Raw genomic sequence first — 19,311 nt, 5'->3', positions numbered from 1 at the left:
AGACTTACTCATAGATGTCCACAGCGGATTTTCGGTCCCGGGTGATCACGCAGCCCTCCCCCGACTTGTTGCCTCCTAGGATGAAGTAGGCCGGGGCCATGATGTTGGTTTTGATCAGCAGGTTCTTGGCTTCTTCATAACTGTAGAGGGGAATGTGAAAACAGATCATTGCTTCCTTCCTCACAGTCCTGAAGAGCGGCCTGCCAGCCAGGACCCTGCCTGGCCTGGGGAGCCTCCCCCAGGAGAACGCCCCTCATTCCTTTATCCTCAGGGGTCAGGGAGTCTATGGGGAGTTGGGCACCGGAAGCCTTCAGCCATCAGCAAGCCAGATGTAAGAGAGGAGGCAGAGCCAGGCTGGGAGCGGCCCACCCCAGGGTTCTCAGAGCGAGGGCCCTCTGCCCATGGGGAGGAAACGGGGGCTGAGAAGGGGTTCTGATTTTGGGGGAGCGCATGTTTGAGCCCCAACGTAGCAGTCAGGGTAGATGTTGGTGCCTGAGGGTCATTTCTGGATTAACATAAAATGGAACATGTCATCAGACCTTTTTAAAACTCCACTGAGGGGCCGTGACAAAAGCCCACCCTAGACTGCTGAGAATCCAGGAACCCGCACACAAAGGGCTCCCCCAAACGGGAGATCAGCCTCACTGGGTCGGTACCACAGCTGTGAAGAAGGGCCCACTTTTATGCTCCTTTTACCAAAGAGGAGCCGAAGCACAGGGGCTCAGAGGCTGGTCAGGTCTTATGGAGGAGCCGGCCATAGATCTTGGCTCTGCCCTTCACTTGGGGCATGACCTCCCTCCTCCCTGACCTAAGCCTCTGCTCTGGGAATCGGGAGTCCTCCCAGCAGAGGAGGCTCTGAGGGAAGTGCTGGGGGAGGCTTTGGGGGGCCTGCAGAACTAAGACCCCCAAAGTACTGCTACCCTTTTTCCCATAGCCCCACCAGCCAGCTATCTTGAGGCAGGCCTGGGCAGACCGGGTCTGAACGGCTTAGCGAGGACCCTGGCGCCATCCCTCACAGCTACCTGGTGGCGTTCTCCAACACGTCTCTCATGAGGAAGCCAATCCATGTCTCGTCTCTTCTGCCCAACAGCCACTCTATGATGCCTGGGAGGGAGAGGAGGCAGACACCCGGATGATGGGGGAGGGGGGGTCCCTGGAAGCGTGCCCCACCCTGCCCAGGAGGCCGGCCACCCCCACTCACCCATGTAGCCGCCGTTGGAGTTGAAGCGCTCATTCAGGGTCAGGCTGAACACCCCCTGAGAGAAACATGGAGAATGGCACTTAGGGCAGGAGGCGGCTCCCTTTTCCCTGTCAGACCAGCCGGTCCCGGTGCCAGGCATGGGAGTGGAAGCAGGGCCGAGCCCAGCTCATGCCTCCGAGGCTCCCCCGCCAGAGGACCGCCCTCAGCCTCCCCTCCCCATCTTCTCCACTGATTTCTCATAAGCCAGAGGCTGCTGGGGGCTCCCCCGGCCCAGAAACAGAGGCTCCTCACTGGCTTCAGGCCTGTTAAGGTGCCCACGTAGCCGGCAAATGAGGTAGCTTTGAAGATCGTCTGGTTGTTCTTCTGGAAATCCAGATTCACTGTTAATGGCTTCAGATTTTCTGTCACAGTCCAAGTGTTGTTGTTCTTGTTCCACCTGCAAAGCCAGCCCCAGGGTAGGAAAACATGTCTGAGGAGTTAGGGTGCCTAGTGGGCAGCGTGCCAGGCTGGAACTGTGGTACCCGGTGGCATGGGGACCACAATCAAGGGGGGTCCTTTTGAGGCGGGGACCCCCGCAAATGCCTGAGACAATCTAAAGACTCAAACTGATGTGAGGGAGTGGGAGGGAGGATGCGGAAGGAACTGCTCTCCAGGGCAACACTCAGAATTCTGGGAATATCCAGGGGACAGCGAGACCAGGGAGGAGCTCCTCCACTTGCTCAGGGGCTCGCTCCCTCACAGCTACTGCCCATTGCGCTTCTCTTGCCTCCGCCAGAAGCCTGTCCCTGGGACCCCTGCCCTATTAAGGGAGCCTGCCCACTGTTGTGGCCGAACAGGATCAGGCTGGGTCTGCGGGACACCTGTCACACAACTCGGCATAAATGACCATAAATACAAGGCCTTTGTGATTTACTTACCCGAGAAAGACTCCAAAATCCATATTTCTAGCGTGGAACAAATGACCTCAGGAAAGAAAAGAAGGAAGAGTGAGCAGAACCCATGACGGCCCTCATCCACCAGTTCACAGCAAGGGGCAGCCAGTTGCTGGCCCCAGAGTCAAAGGCCTTGGGCTGGCACAGGCTGGCACTGGGGCATGCGAACCATGTTTCCCAGGTCCTATCTATGGCTTCAGACAGGGCCAAGGACTAGGAAGTCCTGAATGTGGAGGGGAAGGAGACGGCCTCTCATCCACCATGGCGCTCCAAGATGGCAGCCAGCCCTTTCCTACCTTTCCTGAGGGCTGTCTTTGCTGTTGGAGCATGAGATCCAGGTGAGGGGAAAGAAGCCATACATGGCAGAGGGCTGCAACGGCACGGGGCAAAGATAGATCTGGGGTGGCTGGGGTAGCCATGTCAGAACCTCACTGCCGGCTAATGTAAATGACTGAGAGAGATGGGGAAGTCTGAGCCCAACAGGTTTTAACCACGGCCACAAAGGTCCGCCATCCATGAAGGTCTGTGGGGCGGGTGAGCCTGGAAAGAGAGGCCCATCTCCGGACACAGGCCTGGTTCCTGCTCACTCCGCCCCCCTCCTTGCTTACCTTTCTTGTCTTCTGCTATTATGGAGGTGCAGACAGTAAAGAGTTCGTAGAAAATGTTGAATGAAATGATCTCGCCTGAGGAGAACAAGCCCTGAAACAGGTTAGTGAATGGACCAGAGACCTAGGCGTGCAGACCCTCTGACCTGGGGTCCCTCCAGCCCACCCACGGGGAAAAACCATGGGAAAGATTAAAAAGATAAATAAATAACATAAAAAAGCGAAAGTAGCATGTATTGATTTACATTCAGTCTCCTTATTCTTATTCTGGATGAAGATGGCATTTTCTGCCCAAAGTCTATTGGGATTGCCTTAGATCAGTGAACCACTGAGAAAACCTGAGTCTTACATAGTTGATCATCATGCATTCTTGCTATTGTTGTGTGCAACGGACTCCTTCATATACCACAATTTGTTCAGTCAATTAATGGGCATCCACTCCTTTTCTAATTCTTTGCCACTACAAAAAGGGCTGCTACAAACATTCTTGCACATGTGGGTCCCAGTTTCCTCACATCCCCTCCAACTTTTTATCATTTTCTTTTCCTGTCATTTTAGCCAATCTGAGAAATGTGAGGTGGTACCCCAGAGTTGTTTTAACTTGCACTTCCCTGATCAATAGTGATTTAGAACATTTTTCCACATGACTATAGATGGCTTTAATTTTGTCATCTGAAAACTGTTCATATTCTTCTCTGTCCTCCAGTTCTAAAAGATCTGGAATCTAAAAGATTTCTTGAAGTAGAATGTCTAGTTTCCTTTTTGGTCATGATATTCATATGGTCCAATGATTCTTAATGTTATTCTTTTCAATCTATTTTCTAGGTCAGTTTTCTTTGCAAGGAGATGCTTTCTATTTTTTTTTTCAGCCTTTTGATTTTGTTTTAATATTTTGTTGCCTCATGGAGTCACTGGCTTCTATTTGGTCCACTTTAATTTTCAGGGAGTTTAATTACTTGACCAGGTTTTGTACTTCTTGTGTTAACAGGTGATTTCAATTTCTTCTGCCAAAGGTCTCACTTTTTCCCATTTTTTTTCTCAAGTACTCATTCCATTTATAAAAATATTTTTCAATTCTTACTTCCTTTCTTCCAGAAATTCTAGTTAAAAATCTATGCTGTGTTTTTCTCTGAGACTTTGCTTGTAGATATTTTGGAGCCATCTTTTCTGTCGGAGTTCCTACCACAATATATCAGTACGGTGGGGTTCTTTCATTGTTGCCCATTCTCCCAGGGACCTGGCGTGAGAGCTGGGTTGTATGCCATTTCTGGAGGGAAGGTCTGGGCTGATCCTGTTTGTTTTCTTGAGGTGTTGACTGTTGTGTTATTCCAGGTTCTCAGGAACAGCCTGGGGAGTTGCAAGCTTCTGGTATTCCCAAAAGGGTCTGATCCAGGGCAGTCTGATTGCCACCCCCTGGTCTGAGCTCTTGATTTGTCTTGGGTTTGGGTCTGAGCAAAAGTAGATGCTGCCCCTGTCAGCCAACTGGAAAACTCTGGTAGTTCAGTGATAAAACTGGGCTCCCTTTTCTTCTGGGATTCCCACCTGGGATTTGAATCATATTGATGCAGCTGCTGCTACCGCTGGTGATACGTTCTGAACTTCTTCCGCACACTAGCCCAGGTCTCCCTGCTGGGAATGCTACTCCCCTGCACAGGTCCTCCCTTGATCTGGGATTTGGAACTGGTTCGTGATAAAGCTTTTAGTTTACACCTGTTCTTGTTGCAGTGCCCTATGGGTCTGGAGGTACCCAAGTATAAGCCTGAGACCTCTTCTTTCCCTGGTGTCCAGCCTTTCTGTTGTATACAACCCCTATCTCCAGGATCTGAAAACCTCTCTGTCTGTGTGCCTCCCCATACGGAACTCATCCTGGATTCCAGCCCAGCTTTTGGCCGGGCCCTCGAAGGATGATGAAGAGATGCAAGGAAAGAAGGAGCTTGGCCAGGTCGGGATTTAGAACCAGGAGAAGGAAGGAAGCCAAAGAGCTGTCACTAATGGTTCAATGGTGGCTTAAGAGTGCCCACAGAAGGGCCCTAGGGATTGGGGCTTTTTCAACGTTTGGACTCATGCCTTGGAGAAAGATACAGATGACACTACAGGGCAGGGAGAAGGGAGCTAAGAGGCTCTAAGTCAGACAAGGATCCAAAAGGACCTTGGTCAGAATTTCACAAGGTGTGAATGCATCTGCAGCCCACCACAGTCCTTCCTGCATGATGGAATAACCTTGGCTGCCTCAGAGGAAGTGTCCGGAGCTAAGGAGAGCTCCCCAGAGCTGCTCACACCTCAGCTGGAGCTCCGGGCCCAGGTCTGGGCAGCCACGAAAGCAAGTCTTCAAGAAGGGCAATTAGGATGGCTAAGGGCTCCCAGGCTGCACCCTCAAGGAGGACTGAGTGAAGGAGCCACGGGTAGGAAATGAAAACTTTTTTTTTAAGGGGTTGTAGAAGCTGGACTCCAAGGGCAATGGGGGGAGGACCCAGAGACAAAGTGAGGCAGAAGAGTGGCAAACTCCCTGTCACTGGAGTAAGAGGGCAGGCCAGCCTGCGCTTGTTGGGGGTGTTGTAGATAAAGGGGTTCTTGGCTAGGGATGTTCTTGATTTCTCAGCAATTCTCCCTGTATCCCCTCTTTTTTAGCTTCCAAAGCATCAAGTGCAAATTCCTCCAGCATGTGGTAATTTCTGAAATTTCTGAAAAAAACCAAAGAGGGCTCCCCTTCCCCTCGCCATTACCCCACTCCACCTCGCCCCAAAGTGGTCATGTTACCTAGAGGAATCTGTGATACATCTGCAATCCCCTTCAATTCTTCCTCAAAGGGCCAGGGAAGGTTGCCAATCATGCTGGCCTGGAGTTCAGAAAGCAGAGACATCATCAGATTGTGCGCCCGTTGTTTTTCCCACATAAAATACAGAGATGATTTTTCCATTTTAAAGGGAAACTTTGAGAAAAGTAGAGTTTTTCCCATAAAGCACAGAAATCACAGACTGTTCCTGTGTAGGGGACAATTACTGAATATGCAGCAGCTTTAAAAGCTATGTTTTACAGAGCTGAAAAAGACTTTCTACAACATCTAGGCCATCCTCATTTTACAAATGAGAAAAAAATTGAGATGAAGACAAAGTAATCTGTACAAATACCAATGAATAAGTTGAATGTGTGTGTGTGTGTGTGTGTATACTCACATACACACACAAACATATATTCAGATTATATATTGTATAGGTAGACAAAGTTCAGTGGTTGATTTATTTTTTCCCAAATTTTGGTTAATTATTTCCCTAATTTTACACTTTTTGTGAGTATTTTTGAAATTTGCATGCAATTTTTTTTTTAGTGAATCTATTTTAGACAGTGAAAATCAAAATATTTAAGAAGTGAACTTTCTAAAATTTTCTTTGAACTTTTCCTATATTTAACCTTTTAAAAAAAAAAAATCTAGGGGCAGCTAAGTAGCACAGTGGATAGAGCACCAGCCCTGAATTCAGTTCAAATCTGGTCTCAGACACTTAACACTTCCTAGCTGTGTGACCCTGGGCAAGTCACTTAACCCCAACCTCAGGGGGAAAAAATCCATTTTGCTGTAGTTTTCTGTATATATATATGTGTGTGTGTGTGTGTGTGTGTGTGTGTGTGTGTGTGTGTGTGTGTGTGTGTGTGTGTGTGTGTATATATACTGACATAGAGGGTTGTTACCATTAAGACCTGTAATTAAATTGACATTTTTGTTAGACTTAAGTAAAACTTTTAAAAGGCAAAAAAAAGCACAAAAGTTTTCTTAGAAATATTGGTTTTCAGTTGGAAATGGAAGGGATGCCCATCAACCTGGGAATGGCTGAATAAACTATGAATGGAATGGAATACTATTGTGCCACAAGAAATGATGAGCAGGCTGATTTCAGAAAAGCTTGAAAAGTCTTGGATGAACTGATGCTGAGAAAAGTGAGCAACAGATCATTGTATGCAGTAACAGTAAGATTATGTGATGATCAATGATATTAGTTCTCCTGAGCAATGCAGTAATAAAAAACAATTTCAAAAGATAATTCCATAATGGAAATTGCTATTCACTCCAGAGAAAGAAATGATGGGAGTCTGCGTGCAGATCAAAGCATACTATTTTCACTTTCCTTGTTTTTTGTGTTTTTTTTTCCTTTTGTTCTCTTTCTCATTTCACAATAGGACTAATGTGGAAATATGTGTAACATGATTGCACATGTATAACCTATATCAGACTGCTTGCCATCTTTGGGAGGGGAGAGAAAAGGCAGGAAAAGTTTGGAGCTCAAAGTCTTATAAATAATGAACACTGAAAACTAGATTTACATGGGATTGGAAACAAAATAAAACATAATTTACATAAAAATAAACAAATAAATAAGAAATGTTTATTTTAATGCTTTACTCTTGAATTTTAGAATGGAACAGCTCCAAGTTTTTTTCAAAATCAGGGATAAAAATTGTGAGAGAGAACAGAAAGGAGCTTGGAGAGAGGGGATATAGTGATGGGGAAGGGGGTGAGGAGAGGGTTGAGCTGGTCTGGAGACAGAGACGTAAGCAAGGGAAATTTCTTCATCAGACACAGAAAGGAAGGAGAGATGAGGAGCAAAGAGGAGAGCAAAAGTCTCTCTCCCAATGGTCTGGTTTCTCAGGGCAGAAAGAGGTGAGGAGATACCCGGGGATGCTTGAGGAGAGAAGGGAAAGTCTGGAATAGCCACTGTGGGGAGTAAGGGAAGGATGTTGTATGGAGGGCATCAGATGCCATTATCCTGGGCCTGCATGGCACATTAGGATGACCTTCTGCTTTACTTGGCAGCCCGTGAATGAGGGTGGATGGGCAGATGGAAGCAAGCAAAGGCTGAGGTCTGGCAAGGAGCAAGGGCACAGGTCAGGGAAGGTGGGGCAGAGAAGGGCAAAAGATCCTAGAGAAAATGGAATGGGTAGAACCACAGAACTGAGCCTGAGGACAGAGGAAAAGGCAGGTGGGGTCACACAGCCTGGGGGCCAAATACTGAGGGATGGGTGGAGAGCCCAGGGGACCAGGAGGACTGTGCTTGCCAAGACTTCTCCGTCATGGAGTGAAAGCCTCATCAGTGTTGGGCAAGGGAAGGGTCTATCCCTGGGGGCAGAAGAGAGGATGGGAGGGGACAGACGCACACACATATGCAAACATATGGGTTATTGTGGATAATGAAGTCTTACCAAGTGTTCATCCACCATCTTTATGACTTTTCCACTAGGAAAGAAAGCATTCACCACATCCTTCACATGCTGCACAATAGTACGGAGCTGGGATGACAAACACACATCAATCAGAAAGGAGGAGGCAAAAGTCACAGCCTGCTGACATCAGAAACAGTCATGGCCACCGGGACACAAGTCAATGGGAAGACCAGCCCAGGGCAGATGAGCTCTGCCCCCAAGGCCAGCGGCTCTCACTCTGCACTGCACCTAATTAAGTTACACTTCCTAGCTGCAGATGACTTCCGCTAACAGACAAGCTCTTGGCAACCTGACTAGATCTTTCAGATTCCATTTCATGGATAATTTTTTTCTCTTCTCTCCCAACACAAAACACAGACAGAGAAGGCTGAGGGCCGGTGAGACAGCAAGAACCTGGTCTGGTTAGACCCCTTGAGGGAACCCAGAATTGGTTGCTGGGTGCCTCACACAGTGTTAAGGACTGGAAAGGAAAGCTGAGGGAAAGGTTGGGAATTCTGGGGGCAGGGCTGAACCCAAGCAGAAATACTTAGGAGCCCCTAACTCAGCCAAGGGCTGCTGATTCTCAAAAGCCCCATGGTTCTTTGATTTGATCCTCGGACTCAGCAGGTGAGGGTGGGCAGACTGGGCACCAAAGGCCATTGATAAGGGAGCAGAAAAAACAGGAGCTCAAACAGGTGAAGAGACCCCCCCCCAAAGGGGGCAAAGCTTGACCCAGGGGCCTATAGCTTCAAGGAAAGTCTCCAATCTCCTTCTGTACTCTAGATCTAGGAGCCCCGAACAAGAGTCGGAGCATTTGGCTTTGTGAGGGGCCTCAGGGTCAGAGGTCTCAAGCCTGCTTTTTACACAAGATAACTGAGACCCTAGGAAGGGGATCACACAGATCATAAGCACCAAGGCCAGGCAAATCAAGTGCTCTTTCCTCTGAGTGTCCTGGGGCCCAAGGCTCCACTACAAAGTCCTCCCTGTGCCCTTTCTTTTGCATAGCCTCCTCCTCCTCTGAAGTCTCTTTCCACTCTCTGGGCAAAGCTAGTTAACACCTGGTGCTGTAATAACTGCAAAGGAAAGGCGATTTACTCCTCCACAAGACTGCCGGCTGGGCGTCTCTTGCCAAGTCCAAGGACAGAAGCCTGATTTAAAAAATCAGATCAAGGAGCAGGAAATAAGGGAACTATGCCCCCCTACCCTGATGATCTTCAACTGATTAATAAACAAGCCAGAGTAATGTTACATTTTGTTTAAAAAGTCATGGACAGCTTGGTTAAGAAGCGTGGGAGTTTCTCTCATACCCCTGGTGCCATGTCTGTGATGACCTCGTGCCATCGCTTGTATGGGGGCAAGTCGAGATTGATGGTATACCAAGGGACCGGGCCTCTGTACCTGCAATGAGAACACGCCGATTACTCATCCCGCCAAGGCATCCTCCCTGGCGGATGATCATAGCCCTCCGCCAGAGGCTCCACACACACTCGCGTACAAATGCGGGCCAAACACCAAGTGACGCTGGGTAACTCCAGAGGGGATCCAGAAGTGTCCATGGGGGAGGCAGCAGCCCGGGGCTGAGCAGAGAAGGATATGGAGAGCCCGCCCTAGCATGGGGGCCAAGACAGGAGAAGGAGAATCTGGAAACAGTGCAGGCAAGAGCTGGGGCAGGCCCAGGAGACCAGTGTGAGCACATTGTGGAAGCAGAACGGACAAGACTTAGAGCCTGCCCAGTTACGGGGGGTGGGAAGAGGGAGGAGAGGAAGTTGTCTCCATGGTGGTGACCTTGCTGACCCAGGGAAATGTGGGTCCCTCTGGAAATGACTTCATTGTAAAGGGTGCTGGGTTGGGAGGGTCAAATGATGATGAATTCCCTTGGGGATCTCTGGTGGGCAGGCCGGGTCTCAGGAGAGAAGCTAGTGTGAGATATGGATCTTGAGAGTCAGTTTTGCAGAGAAGATTTCTGGACCAATGGGACTTTATGGAGTTACCAGGTGATGAAATATATAGAGGAGAGCCAAAATAGCAGATTAAATAGAGCAAACCAGCAGAACGCTCCCACATTCCCCTCCAAACAACTTTAAAATAAGAACCTCAAATAAAATTCTATAATGGCAGAGCCAACAAAGTGTGGAGATGAGAAGTTTTTCCAATCCAAAATAACTTAGGAAATCAGCAAGAAAAGTTTGTGGCATCAGGGTCTCATTATAGGATAGAAACTGGATTAAATTACATTAAATGTAAGTTTTTATAGAAACAAAATCAGTGCAAACAAAATTAAAAGAAAAGCAAGAATCTGAGAGAAAATCTTTACAGCAAGTTTCTCTCATAAAAGCCTTATTCCTCAACTACAAGAGAAGTGAGTTAAATTTATAAGAATATGAGTCATTCCCCAATTCATCAATGTTTGGATATGAAGTCAATTTTCAAAAGAAATCAAAACTATTTAAAGTCATAAAAATAATCTAAATTGCTATTAATTTGAGAAAGATAAATTAAAACAACCTTGTGGTACTACTTCACACCTCTCAGATTGGTTAATTATGGCAAGAAGGAAATCATAAATGTGGAGGATGTGGGAAAATTGAGATACTAATGTACCATTGGTGTAGTTGCAAACTGATCCAACCAGTCCAGAGAACAATATGGAATTATGCCCAACAGGCTACAAACCTAGCATACCCTACCCTTTGACCCAGCAATACCACTGCGAGGTCTGTACCCAGAAGGGTTCAAAGAAAAAGGAAAAAAACGTATATGTATAAAAAATATTTATAGCAGCTCTTTTTGTGGTGGCAAAGAATTAGAAATTGTAAGGATGTCCATCAACTGGGGAATAGCTGAATAAGTTGTGGTATATCATTGTGATGGAATATTATTGTGCTATAAGAAATGAGGAGCAGGATTGTTATGGGTCAGAACTCTGAACTTGAAACAAGGATTCTTACAAGGTACTAAATGGAATTGATAAAGACAATGGTTATCTAGTTTAGCATGATGATTAACAGTTCTCTAAGTTCAGTAGGACTGATTTAATCTTACAACAAATAATGACTTCCTATGATTGGTTTATATTCAGTGTAGAGCATATAAGCTAGGAGCCTCAGCTATGTTCATTCAGATTTAGAGCTAGAGAAGAGAGACAAAGAACCAGAGAAGACAAGTGGACTGGAGGCTGAAGCACAAGCCCTTGGACTAAGATTCATTCATCCCATTTCACACTATCCTGGTGGCAGGCTCTTCTCCTGCTTTCTCCACTGAGACCAAGGCCAGTCTGAAAGGCTCTCCAGAAAGCTGCCCAGCCCCAGGAAGGAGAAAATAAAGAATCTGGACTTTAGCACCTGGCTGTTCTTGTAGTGATTACTGAACTGAAATGAAGGCTGCTCCCAAAGACCCTCAAAATCCAAAAACCGAACCGAGAATATTACACAGAATGGTTTCAGAAAAATCTGGGAATACATATGAATTTATGTAAAGTGAAGTGAGCAGGACCAGGAAAATACTAGACCTAGTATTCTATACAATAATCAACCATGAATGACAGAGTTCTTCTCAACAATACAGTGAGCCAAGACAATTCCAAAAGACTTGTGATGAAAAATGCTATTCACCTCCAGAGAAAAAATGAAGTCTGAAAACAGATCAAAATGCACTTTTTAAACTTTATTTTTTCTGTTGTTTTTTTTTTGTCTGTGCTTTCTTTTGCAACTTGGCTAATATGAAAATGTTTTACATGACTATAAATGTATATAATCTATATCATAGTACTTGCCTTCTCAAAGGAGATAATGTGAAACTCAAAATTTTCAAAAAGTTTAAAAAATTTTACACGTAATTGAGAACTATTTAATCAAATAAAATATATTTGAAAAAAAACAATAAAAATATATGAAACTATAAAAACTAACTAAATAAAATAATGAGAGCTAAACAACTAGAGAAATATTAATTCATGGGTAGACTGAGCCAATATAATAAAAATTATTATTCTACCTAAATTAATTTACTCATTCAGTGTCCTGCCAATTAAACTAACAAAATTTATTAATAAAATTATTAAAGAATAAGAATTCATGTGGAAGAAAAAAAAATCAAAAATTTCAAGAGAATCAATGAAAAAAATATATAAAAGACAGCCTAGCAGCAACACATCCTTAAACTATATTACAAAGCACTAATCATTAAAACAATCTGGTATGAGTGAAACAAGGTTTCCCACTATCACCATTACTTTTCAATATAGTACTAGAAACGCTAGCCTCGGAAATAAGAGCTGAGAAAGAGATTCAAGGAATTAGAGTAGGAAATGAGGAAATCAAATTATCACTTTTTGCAGATGACATGATGGTATACTTAGAGAACCCCAAAGACTCTGCTAAAAAGGTATTAGAAATAATTCAGAACTTTAGCAAAGTTGCAGGATATAAAATAAATCCACATAAATCCTCAGCATTTTTATACATTACCAACACAATCCAACAGCAAGAGATACAAAGAGAAATTCCATTCAAAATAACGGTCGATAGTATAAAATATTTGGGAATATATCTACCAAAGGAAAATCAGGAATTATATGAGCAAAATTATGAAACACTTGCCACAAAAATAAAGTCAGATTTAAATAATTGGAAAGACATTTAGTGCTCTTGGATAGGCCGAGCGAATATAATAAAGATGACAATACTCCCCAAACTAATCTATTTATTTAGTGCTATACCAATCAGACTCCCAAGAAACTATTTTAATGACCTAGAAAAAATAACAACAGAATTCATATGGAACAACAAAAGGTCCAGAATTTCAAGGGAAGTAATGAAAAAAAAATTAAATGAAGGTGGTCTAGCTGTACCTGATCTAGAACTGTATTATAAAGCAGCAGTCACCAAAACCATTTGGTATTGGCTAAGAAATAGACTAGTTGATCAGTGGCATAGGTTAGGTTCACAGGGCAAGATAGTGAATAAAAATAGCAATCTAGTGTTTGACAAACCCAAAGATCCCAAATTTTGGGATAAGAATTCATTATTTGACAAAAACTGCTGGGAAAACTGGAAATTAGTATGGCAGAAACTAGGCATGGACCCACATTTAACACCACATACTAAGATAAGATCAAAATGGGTCCAAGATTTAGGCATAAAGAATGAAATCATAAATAAATTGGAGGAACATGGGATGGTTTACCTCTCAGACTTGTGGAGGAGGAAGGAGTTTGTGTCCAAGGGAGAACTAGAGACCATTATTGATCACAAAATAGAAAATTTTGATTACGCCAAATTAAAAGTTTCTGCACAAACAAAACTAATGCAAACAAGATTAGAAGGGAAGTAACAAATTGGGAAAACATTTTTACAGTTAAAGGTTCTGATAAAGGCCTCATCTCCAAAATATACAGAGAATTGACTTTAATTTATAAGAAATCAAGCCATTCTCCAATTGATAAATGGTCAAAGGATATGAACAAATAACGATAAATGTTGGAGGGGCTGTGGGAAAACTGGGACACTGATGCATTGTTGGTGGAGTTGTGAAAGAATCCAACCATTCTGGAGAACAATCTGGAATTATGCCCAAAAAGTTATCAAACTGTGCATACCCTTTGACCCAGCAGTGCTACTCCTGGGCTTATATCCCAAGGAAATACTAAAGAAGGGAAAGGGACCTGTATGTGCCAAAATGTTTGTGGCAGCTCTTTTCGTAGTGGCTAGAAACTGGAAAATGAATGGATGCCCATCCATTGGAGAATGGTTGGGTAAATTATGGTATATGAATGTTATGGAATGTTATTGTTCTGTAAGAAATGACCAACAGGAGGAATACAGAGAGGCTTGGAGAGACTTACATCAACTGATGCTGAGTGAAACGAGCAGAACCAGAAGATCATTATACACTTCAACAATGATACTGTATGAGGATGTATGCTGATGGAAGTGGATATCTTCAACATAGAGAAGAGCTAATCCAATTCCAACTGATCAATGATGGACAGAATCAGCTACACCCAGAAAAGGAACACTGGGAAATGAGTGTAAACTGTGAGCACTGTTTTGTTTTGTTTTGTTTTTCTTCCCAGATTATTTTTAGCTTCGGAATACAATCCTTTCTTTGCAACAACAGCAACAAACAAACAAACAAAAACAATCTGGTACTAGCTAAGAAATAGAATGTTGCAACCTAGTATTTTTGTTGCTGTTTGCTTGCTTTTTGTTTTTTCTCATTTTTTCCCCTTTTGTTCTGATTTTTCTTATGCAGCATGATAATTGTGGAAATATAGCTTACTTGCTAAGGGAGGGGTGGGGAGAAAAAATTTGGAACACAAGATTTTGCTAGGGTAAATGTTGAAAACTATGCATATATATTGAAAATAAAAAGCTTAAAAAATAAAAAAGGAAAAAACATAAAAAGAAAGAAAAAAGAAATACAGTGATAGATCAGTAGAATAGATTGGGTCAAATACACAATAGTAAATGACCATAGTAATCTAATGTTTGATAAATCCATGGGTCCAAGCTCTGGGGGTAAGTTTGGGAGAAATTAGATATAGATGAACATTTCACACCATATACACTGAGATAAGGTTAAAATGGATCCATGATCTCTTGTTCATTTTGTTTAGATTTAGCTACATTTGAGAGAGGTAAACTGAAATCCACCACTAGTATAATTTCATTTATTTCTTCCTGCAATTTATTTAACTTTTCCTTCAAGAATCTGAATGCTGTTCCATTTGGTGAATACATATTCAATACTGATATTAATTCATTGTGTATCGCCAGCTTCTTAAACTGTACATCACAAACCCATATGGGGTCTCATAACTAATGTGGCAGTCATAAAATTATAATTATCTCCTTTAATCAGATCTGCTATGTTTTTCCCCCCACTTCGGCTGCTCTAGCCCCTTATTTTAACTTTATAGTATCGGTCTACGATATTTCAAGTAGTTGTAAACATATTGTCAGATTCTGGTTTCTAATTCCTTCTACTATCCACTTCTGTTCATGCCATTCACAGAAGTTATGACTGTAAAATGTGTTTTGTTCTTATTTTCTTGTATTTCCTTTCTTTCCCTCTGTAGCCCATTCCCATACCTTATCTATACACTTTATCCTAACTTCCACTGGTCTACACACCGTTCTATGACCTACCTTCTCCTGTTCCTTCCCCCTCTTATTTTTTTATAGATTTTGGAGGGTGTTATACTCTTCTGAATATATAAGTATTATTCCCTCTTTAGTCCATTCTCAATGTGAGCAGGATTTCAAAATTACCAGCCCTTCTCCCCCCTCTACTTTTTCAGTCAGTTCTTGCTTTCACCCTTCATTTGTATACAGTATAATTACTGTTTTTGCCTTTTCCTACAATTTTGCTTTTTAGAGTCACATCATTACCAGCTCTACTCCAATCTTTCTTTTAGACTAGCCAATTATTAATAGCTATCTTATACATACGGTTTACATTTCCATGTATAAAACATAGCTTGTCTTTATTGAAATCCTTGAAATTAGTCTTCGCATTGGTACTTATATATTAAATTTTCTATTGAGTTCAGGTTTGTTTGAGACAAAATCCTGAAAATCTAACAAATTCTTTGATTATCCACTTTTTTTCTCATTCAATATTGTACTTAATTTTGCTAGATATAAGATTTTCAGCCATAAAAAAATGTTTGTGGCAGCCCTTTTTTTTTTTTTTTTTTTTTTTTTTTTTTTTAAAAATTACTGATTTATTTTAAAGAAGGAAGGTCAAAACATCTTGCTTTGTATATATGTTGCTTTAGAAAATCTTTTTTTTTTTTTTTTTAATTTTTATTTTATTTTATAATTATAACATTTTTTGACAGTACATATGCATGGGTAATTTTTTACAACATTATCCCTTGCACTTACTTCTATTCAGATTTTTTCCCTTCCTCCCCCAAACCCCTCCCCCAGATGGCAAGCAGTCTTATATATGTTAAATATATTACAGTATAATTTAGATACAATATATGTGTGTAGAACCGAATTTTTTGTTGCACAGGAAGAATTGGATTCAGAAGGTAAAAATAACAGTTTACATTCATTTCCCATTGTTCCTTTTCTGGATGTAGCTGGTTCTTTCCATCATTAATCAATTGGAATTAGATTAGCTCTTCTCTATGTTGAAGAAATCCACTTCCATCAGCATACATCCTCGTACAGTATCATTGTTGAAGTGTATAATGATCTTCTGGTTCTGCTCGTTTCACTCAGCATCAGTTGATGTAAGTCTCTCCAAGCCTCTCTGTATTCCTCCTGTTGGTCATTTCTTATAGAACAATAATATTCCATAACATTCATATACCATAGTTTACCCAACCATTCTCCAATTGATGGACATCCACTCATCTTCCAGCTTCTAGCCACTATGAAAAGGGCTGTGTGGCAGCCCTTTTTGTGGTGGCAAGAAAATGGAAGCTAAGTGGATGTCCATCAGTTGGAGAAAAGACTAAGTATGGTATATGAATGTTATGGAATATTATTGTTCTATAAGAAACGACCAGCAGGATGATTTCAGAGGCCTGGAAAAACTTTCAAGAACTGATGTTAAGTGAAATGAGCAGAACCAGGATAGACGTGTCTCTTTCTAACAACTTAGGCCAGTTCCAATGATCTTGTGATGAAGAGAGCCATCTAAACCCAGAGAGAGGACAGTGGGAACTAAATATGGACCACAAGATAGCACTTTCCCTTCTTTGTTATTGTTGCTTGAATTTTATTTTTTTTCACTTTTTTCTTTTTTGATCTTGTGCAGAAAGATAATTGATAAATATGTATGCCTATATTGAATTCACATATATTTTTTATCATGTTTAATATATATTGGCCATTTAGGAAAGGGGGTGGGAGAAAAAAGGGAGGGAAATTGGAGCACAAGATTTTGCAAGGATCAATGGTAAAAAAAAATTAAAAAAAAAAAAGTATCCTTGCATATGTTTTGAAAATAAAAAGCTTCAATAAAAAAATTTTTTTAAAGAAAAAAAAGTTAAGTGGGATGGGAGTTGGGGTGTGACTTTGCAGATGATGAGGCACTCACTGCAGCCTCCAAAGCCACAGTGAGGACCAGTCCTCTGCTGCTGGTGCAATTTTGGCCTGACAATGAACACCAAGAAAGCACAGGCACTCCATCAGCCAGCACCAATGGTCCAAATGTGGACCCATCAGTTACATAAGCTGTGGAAGCTCTCTTCCCTCAGTTACACAAAGTTGTCAGTGTTGAATGGAGAGACGGGGCCATGTGTGAGATTGCGAAGAGAAGACATGGATTTGGACACGGGGGGGGGGGGGGGGGGGAGGAGTGGAAGGTGACATCTAGGCTGTGAGCATAATGTTGCCTATGACAGTAAGGGGGAAGCTACAAAGGAGGAGGAGGGAAGACAGTATACTCACTTTGGGCCAGCTGAGTTTGAGATGTCCCAAGAGGCAGCTGCTGACACGGGACTGCGGGTCAGGAGAAAGCCTGAGGACCTAGCCCTGGACTTGGCCTGAGAGCAGGGCTAATTGCCTTCCCCTAGGGAGCACTCCCAGGGAGGAGGAGAAGCCACCAATATCTGAAGCCAGCTGACCCGGCTGGTTGATAACAAATTACAGCAGAGGCCATTGCAAAGCTGGGTGATAAAAATTGTAGGTCAAAGTAGATTTACCAAGAGAGACAGGATGGGATTAAACCATGAATTGAAACATGGGGATGGAGCCTTGGGAAACCAAAAGACATGATGAGTATGAGGAAATAGGGAAGGAACTGAGAAGGAGCGGCCAGATGAGGGGAAAGCATTAAGAAAACCTAGAAAAGGGGCAGCTAGGTGGCGCAGTGAACAGAGCACCAGCCCTGAATTCAGGAGGACCCAAGTTCAAATCTGGTCTCAGACACTTAACACTTCCTTGGTGTGACCCTGGGCAAGTCACTTAACCCAGCCTCAAAAAAAAAAAAAAAAAAAATCCTAGAAAAGAGAAAGTATCCAGAAGAAAAAGCTGTTCAACACTGTCTAAGGCCACAGTGAGGTCAAGAAGGCTGAACACTGGAGAAGGTCTTCTCTGAGAGGACTTGCAGAAGGCACCTGGTTGTGACCGCACAAGGAGGGGAGAGATGAGGAGAGGTCCTCAGCTGGGAGGCTGGGCTGAGGAAGGGCCCAGGAAGTCCTGAGGACTGAAGAGGAGGCTTAGAATGGTCATGGTGGAGAACAGGCTCATGGAGAGGGACTGCCTCCCTGCCAGGAGGGCCCAGGGAAAGTGACCTAACACAAGCTGGGAAGGGACCCAGACATGCTGCTTTCATGACTTTGTCCAGCTTCATTAGGCAGCAGATGGTCAAAACAAAAGCAATGGATGCTGGGAGAGAGCCAAAGCCCAGAGGGACAGGACAAGACCCCCGAAGGGATGAGGAGAACCAAGCTGGTTCACCAAAGGGTTGGGATGGGGAAAGGGAGGGAGGGTGGGCTGTGCAGAGGTGACTGCATAGGAGAGAACCAAGAGGTCACAGGACCAAAATGGAGGCAGTGACAAAGAGCAGGGTCTGGGGGCCTCAGGCAGACAGAGATGGAGTGATAAAAAGCAATGTGTCCCACCCTCGGAGCCTGCCACGCCCGTGTCTGTGCCCTGGTCTCTCTGAGTCATGTCCAGTTACCTGAGCCCAATTCTCTCACCTTCTCCCTCCTGTCCAAGCTCACACACTGGGCTTTGTCCTCAGCCCTTTCTCTCCTCCTCTGCTCCGTTCTGACACACCATGCTCCCAGACGGATGCTGCCATCTCGCAGGGGCTGGTAACGAGCCAGTGAGTAGAGCAGGCCCGCTCGCATGTCTCCCCACAGCTAGCCAGGAAGACATCACACAATCCCCAGTGCTACTGAGCCTGTTCCCCTGACCCAGGATTTTCACCAAGTAGTGTTGCAGCGGCCTCCATCGACACTTGCTGGAAGCCTATCAAACACATGGATCGACTGCTTCTGACAGAGAGGGCTTGTCCCCGTCCTGGGGAAGGCAGCATGTGTGTGCACTAGTGGGTCACACATCTCTCTGCTGCCTGGGGGAGGACCATCCCACAAAGGCGAGGGCAGGCTCCCTCCCCGGTGGTCCAGGGAAGTTCTGAAAAACACCAATCAGACAGGACAGGAACTACTAACTTCAATCCTTTCTAGGGCATCTCAGCATGAAGCTTCGTCTCCAAAGCTTGCCCAGGCTTTCAATCTCCAAACTCCTCATAGGTCAAGGGCAGTTCTTTCCTTCACAAGAACACTCATTGCTCCTGATTGCCCCCTAGAAGAGCATGTTTACAGTGATATCCTCATGTTTATCCAGTCTCTCTTGTTTCTAATTTCTAATGGTCAGTGGTGGATCTATGGGTGGAGAAAAAAATCAGCACCAAC

General features: G+C 43.7%; 1 protein-coding gene across 3 annotated transcripts in view; it reads right to left on the bottom strand.

The window, feature by feature from the left end:
• ASAH1 (N-acylsphingosine amidohydrolase 1) overlaps nt 1-19,311 on the bottom strand; it is a 168,552-nt gene that overhangs the window by 131,533 nt on the left and 17,708 nt on the right. For all 3 annotated transcript variants that reach the window (XM_074274056.1, XM_074274054.1, XM_074274055.1), the window contains exons 3-11: nt 9,236-9,326; nt 7,929-8,015; nt 5,496-5,574; nt 2,742-2,816; nt 2,119-2,164; nt 1,493-1,637; nt 1,202-1,256; nt 1,023-1,104; nt 9-140 (exon numbers count right to left, since the gene is read on the bottom strand). In XM_074274056.1, coding sequence (XP_074130157.1) covers nt 9-140; nt 1,023-1,104; nt 1,202-1,256; nt 1,493-1,637; nt 2,119-2,164; nt 2,742-2,816; nt 5,496-5,574; nt 7,929-8,015; nt 9,236-9,247 — 713 coding nt within the window. In that variant the 5' untranslated portion in view covers nt 9,248-9,326. The remainder of the gene's footprint in view (nt 1-8; nt 141-1,022; nt 1,105-1,201; nt 1,257-1,492; nt 1,638-2,118; nt 2,165-2,741; nt 2,817-5,495; nt 5,575-7,928; nt 8,016-9,235; nt 9,327-19,311) is intronic.

The sequence above is a fragment of the Sminthopsis crassicaudata genome, chromosome 6 (assembly GCF_048593235.1).
Source record: "Sminthopsis crassicaudata isolate SCR6 chromosome 6, ASM4859323v1, whole genome shotgun sequence".
NCBI classification, from domain to species: Eukaryota; Metazoa; Chordata; class Mammalia; order Dasyuromorphia; family Dasyuridae; genus Sminthopsis; species Sminthopsis crassicaudata.
The sequence above is the reverse complement of the archived record's forward strand: the minus strand, read 5'-3'. Positions and strand labels throughout refer to the sequence as shown.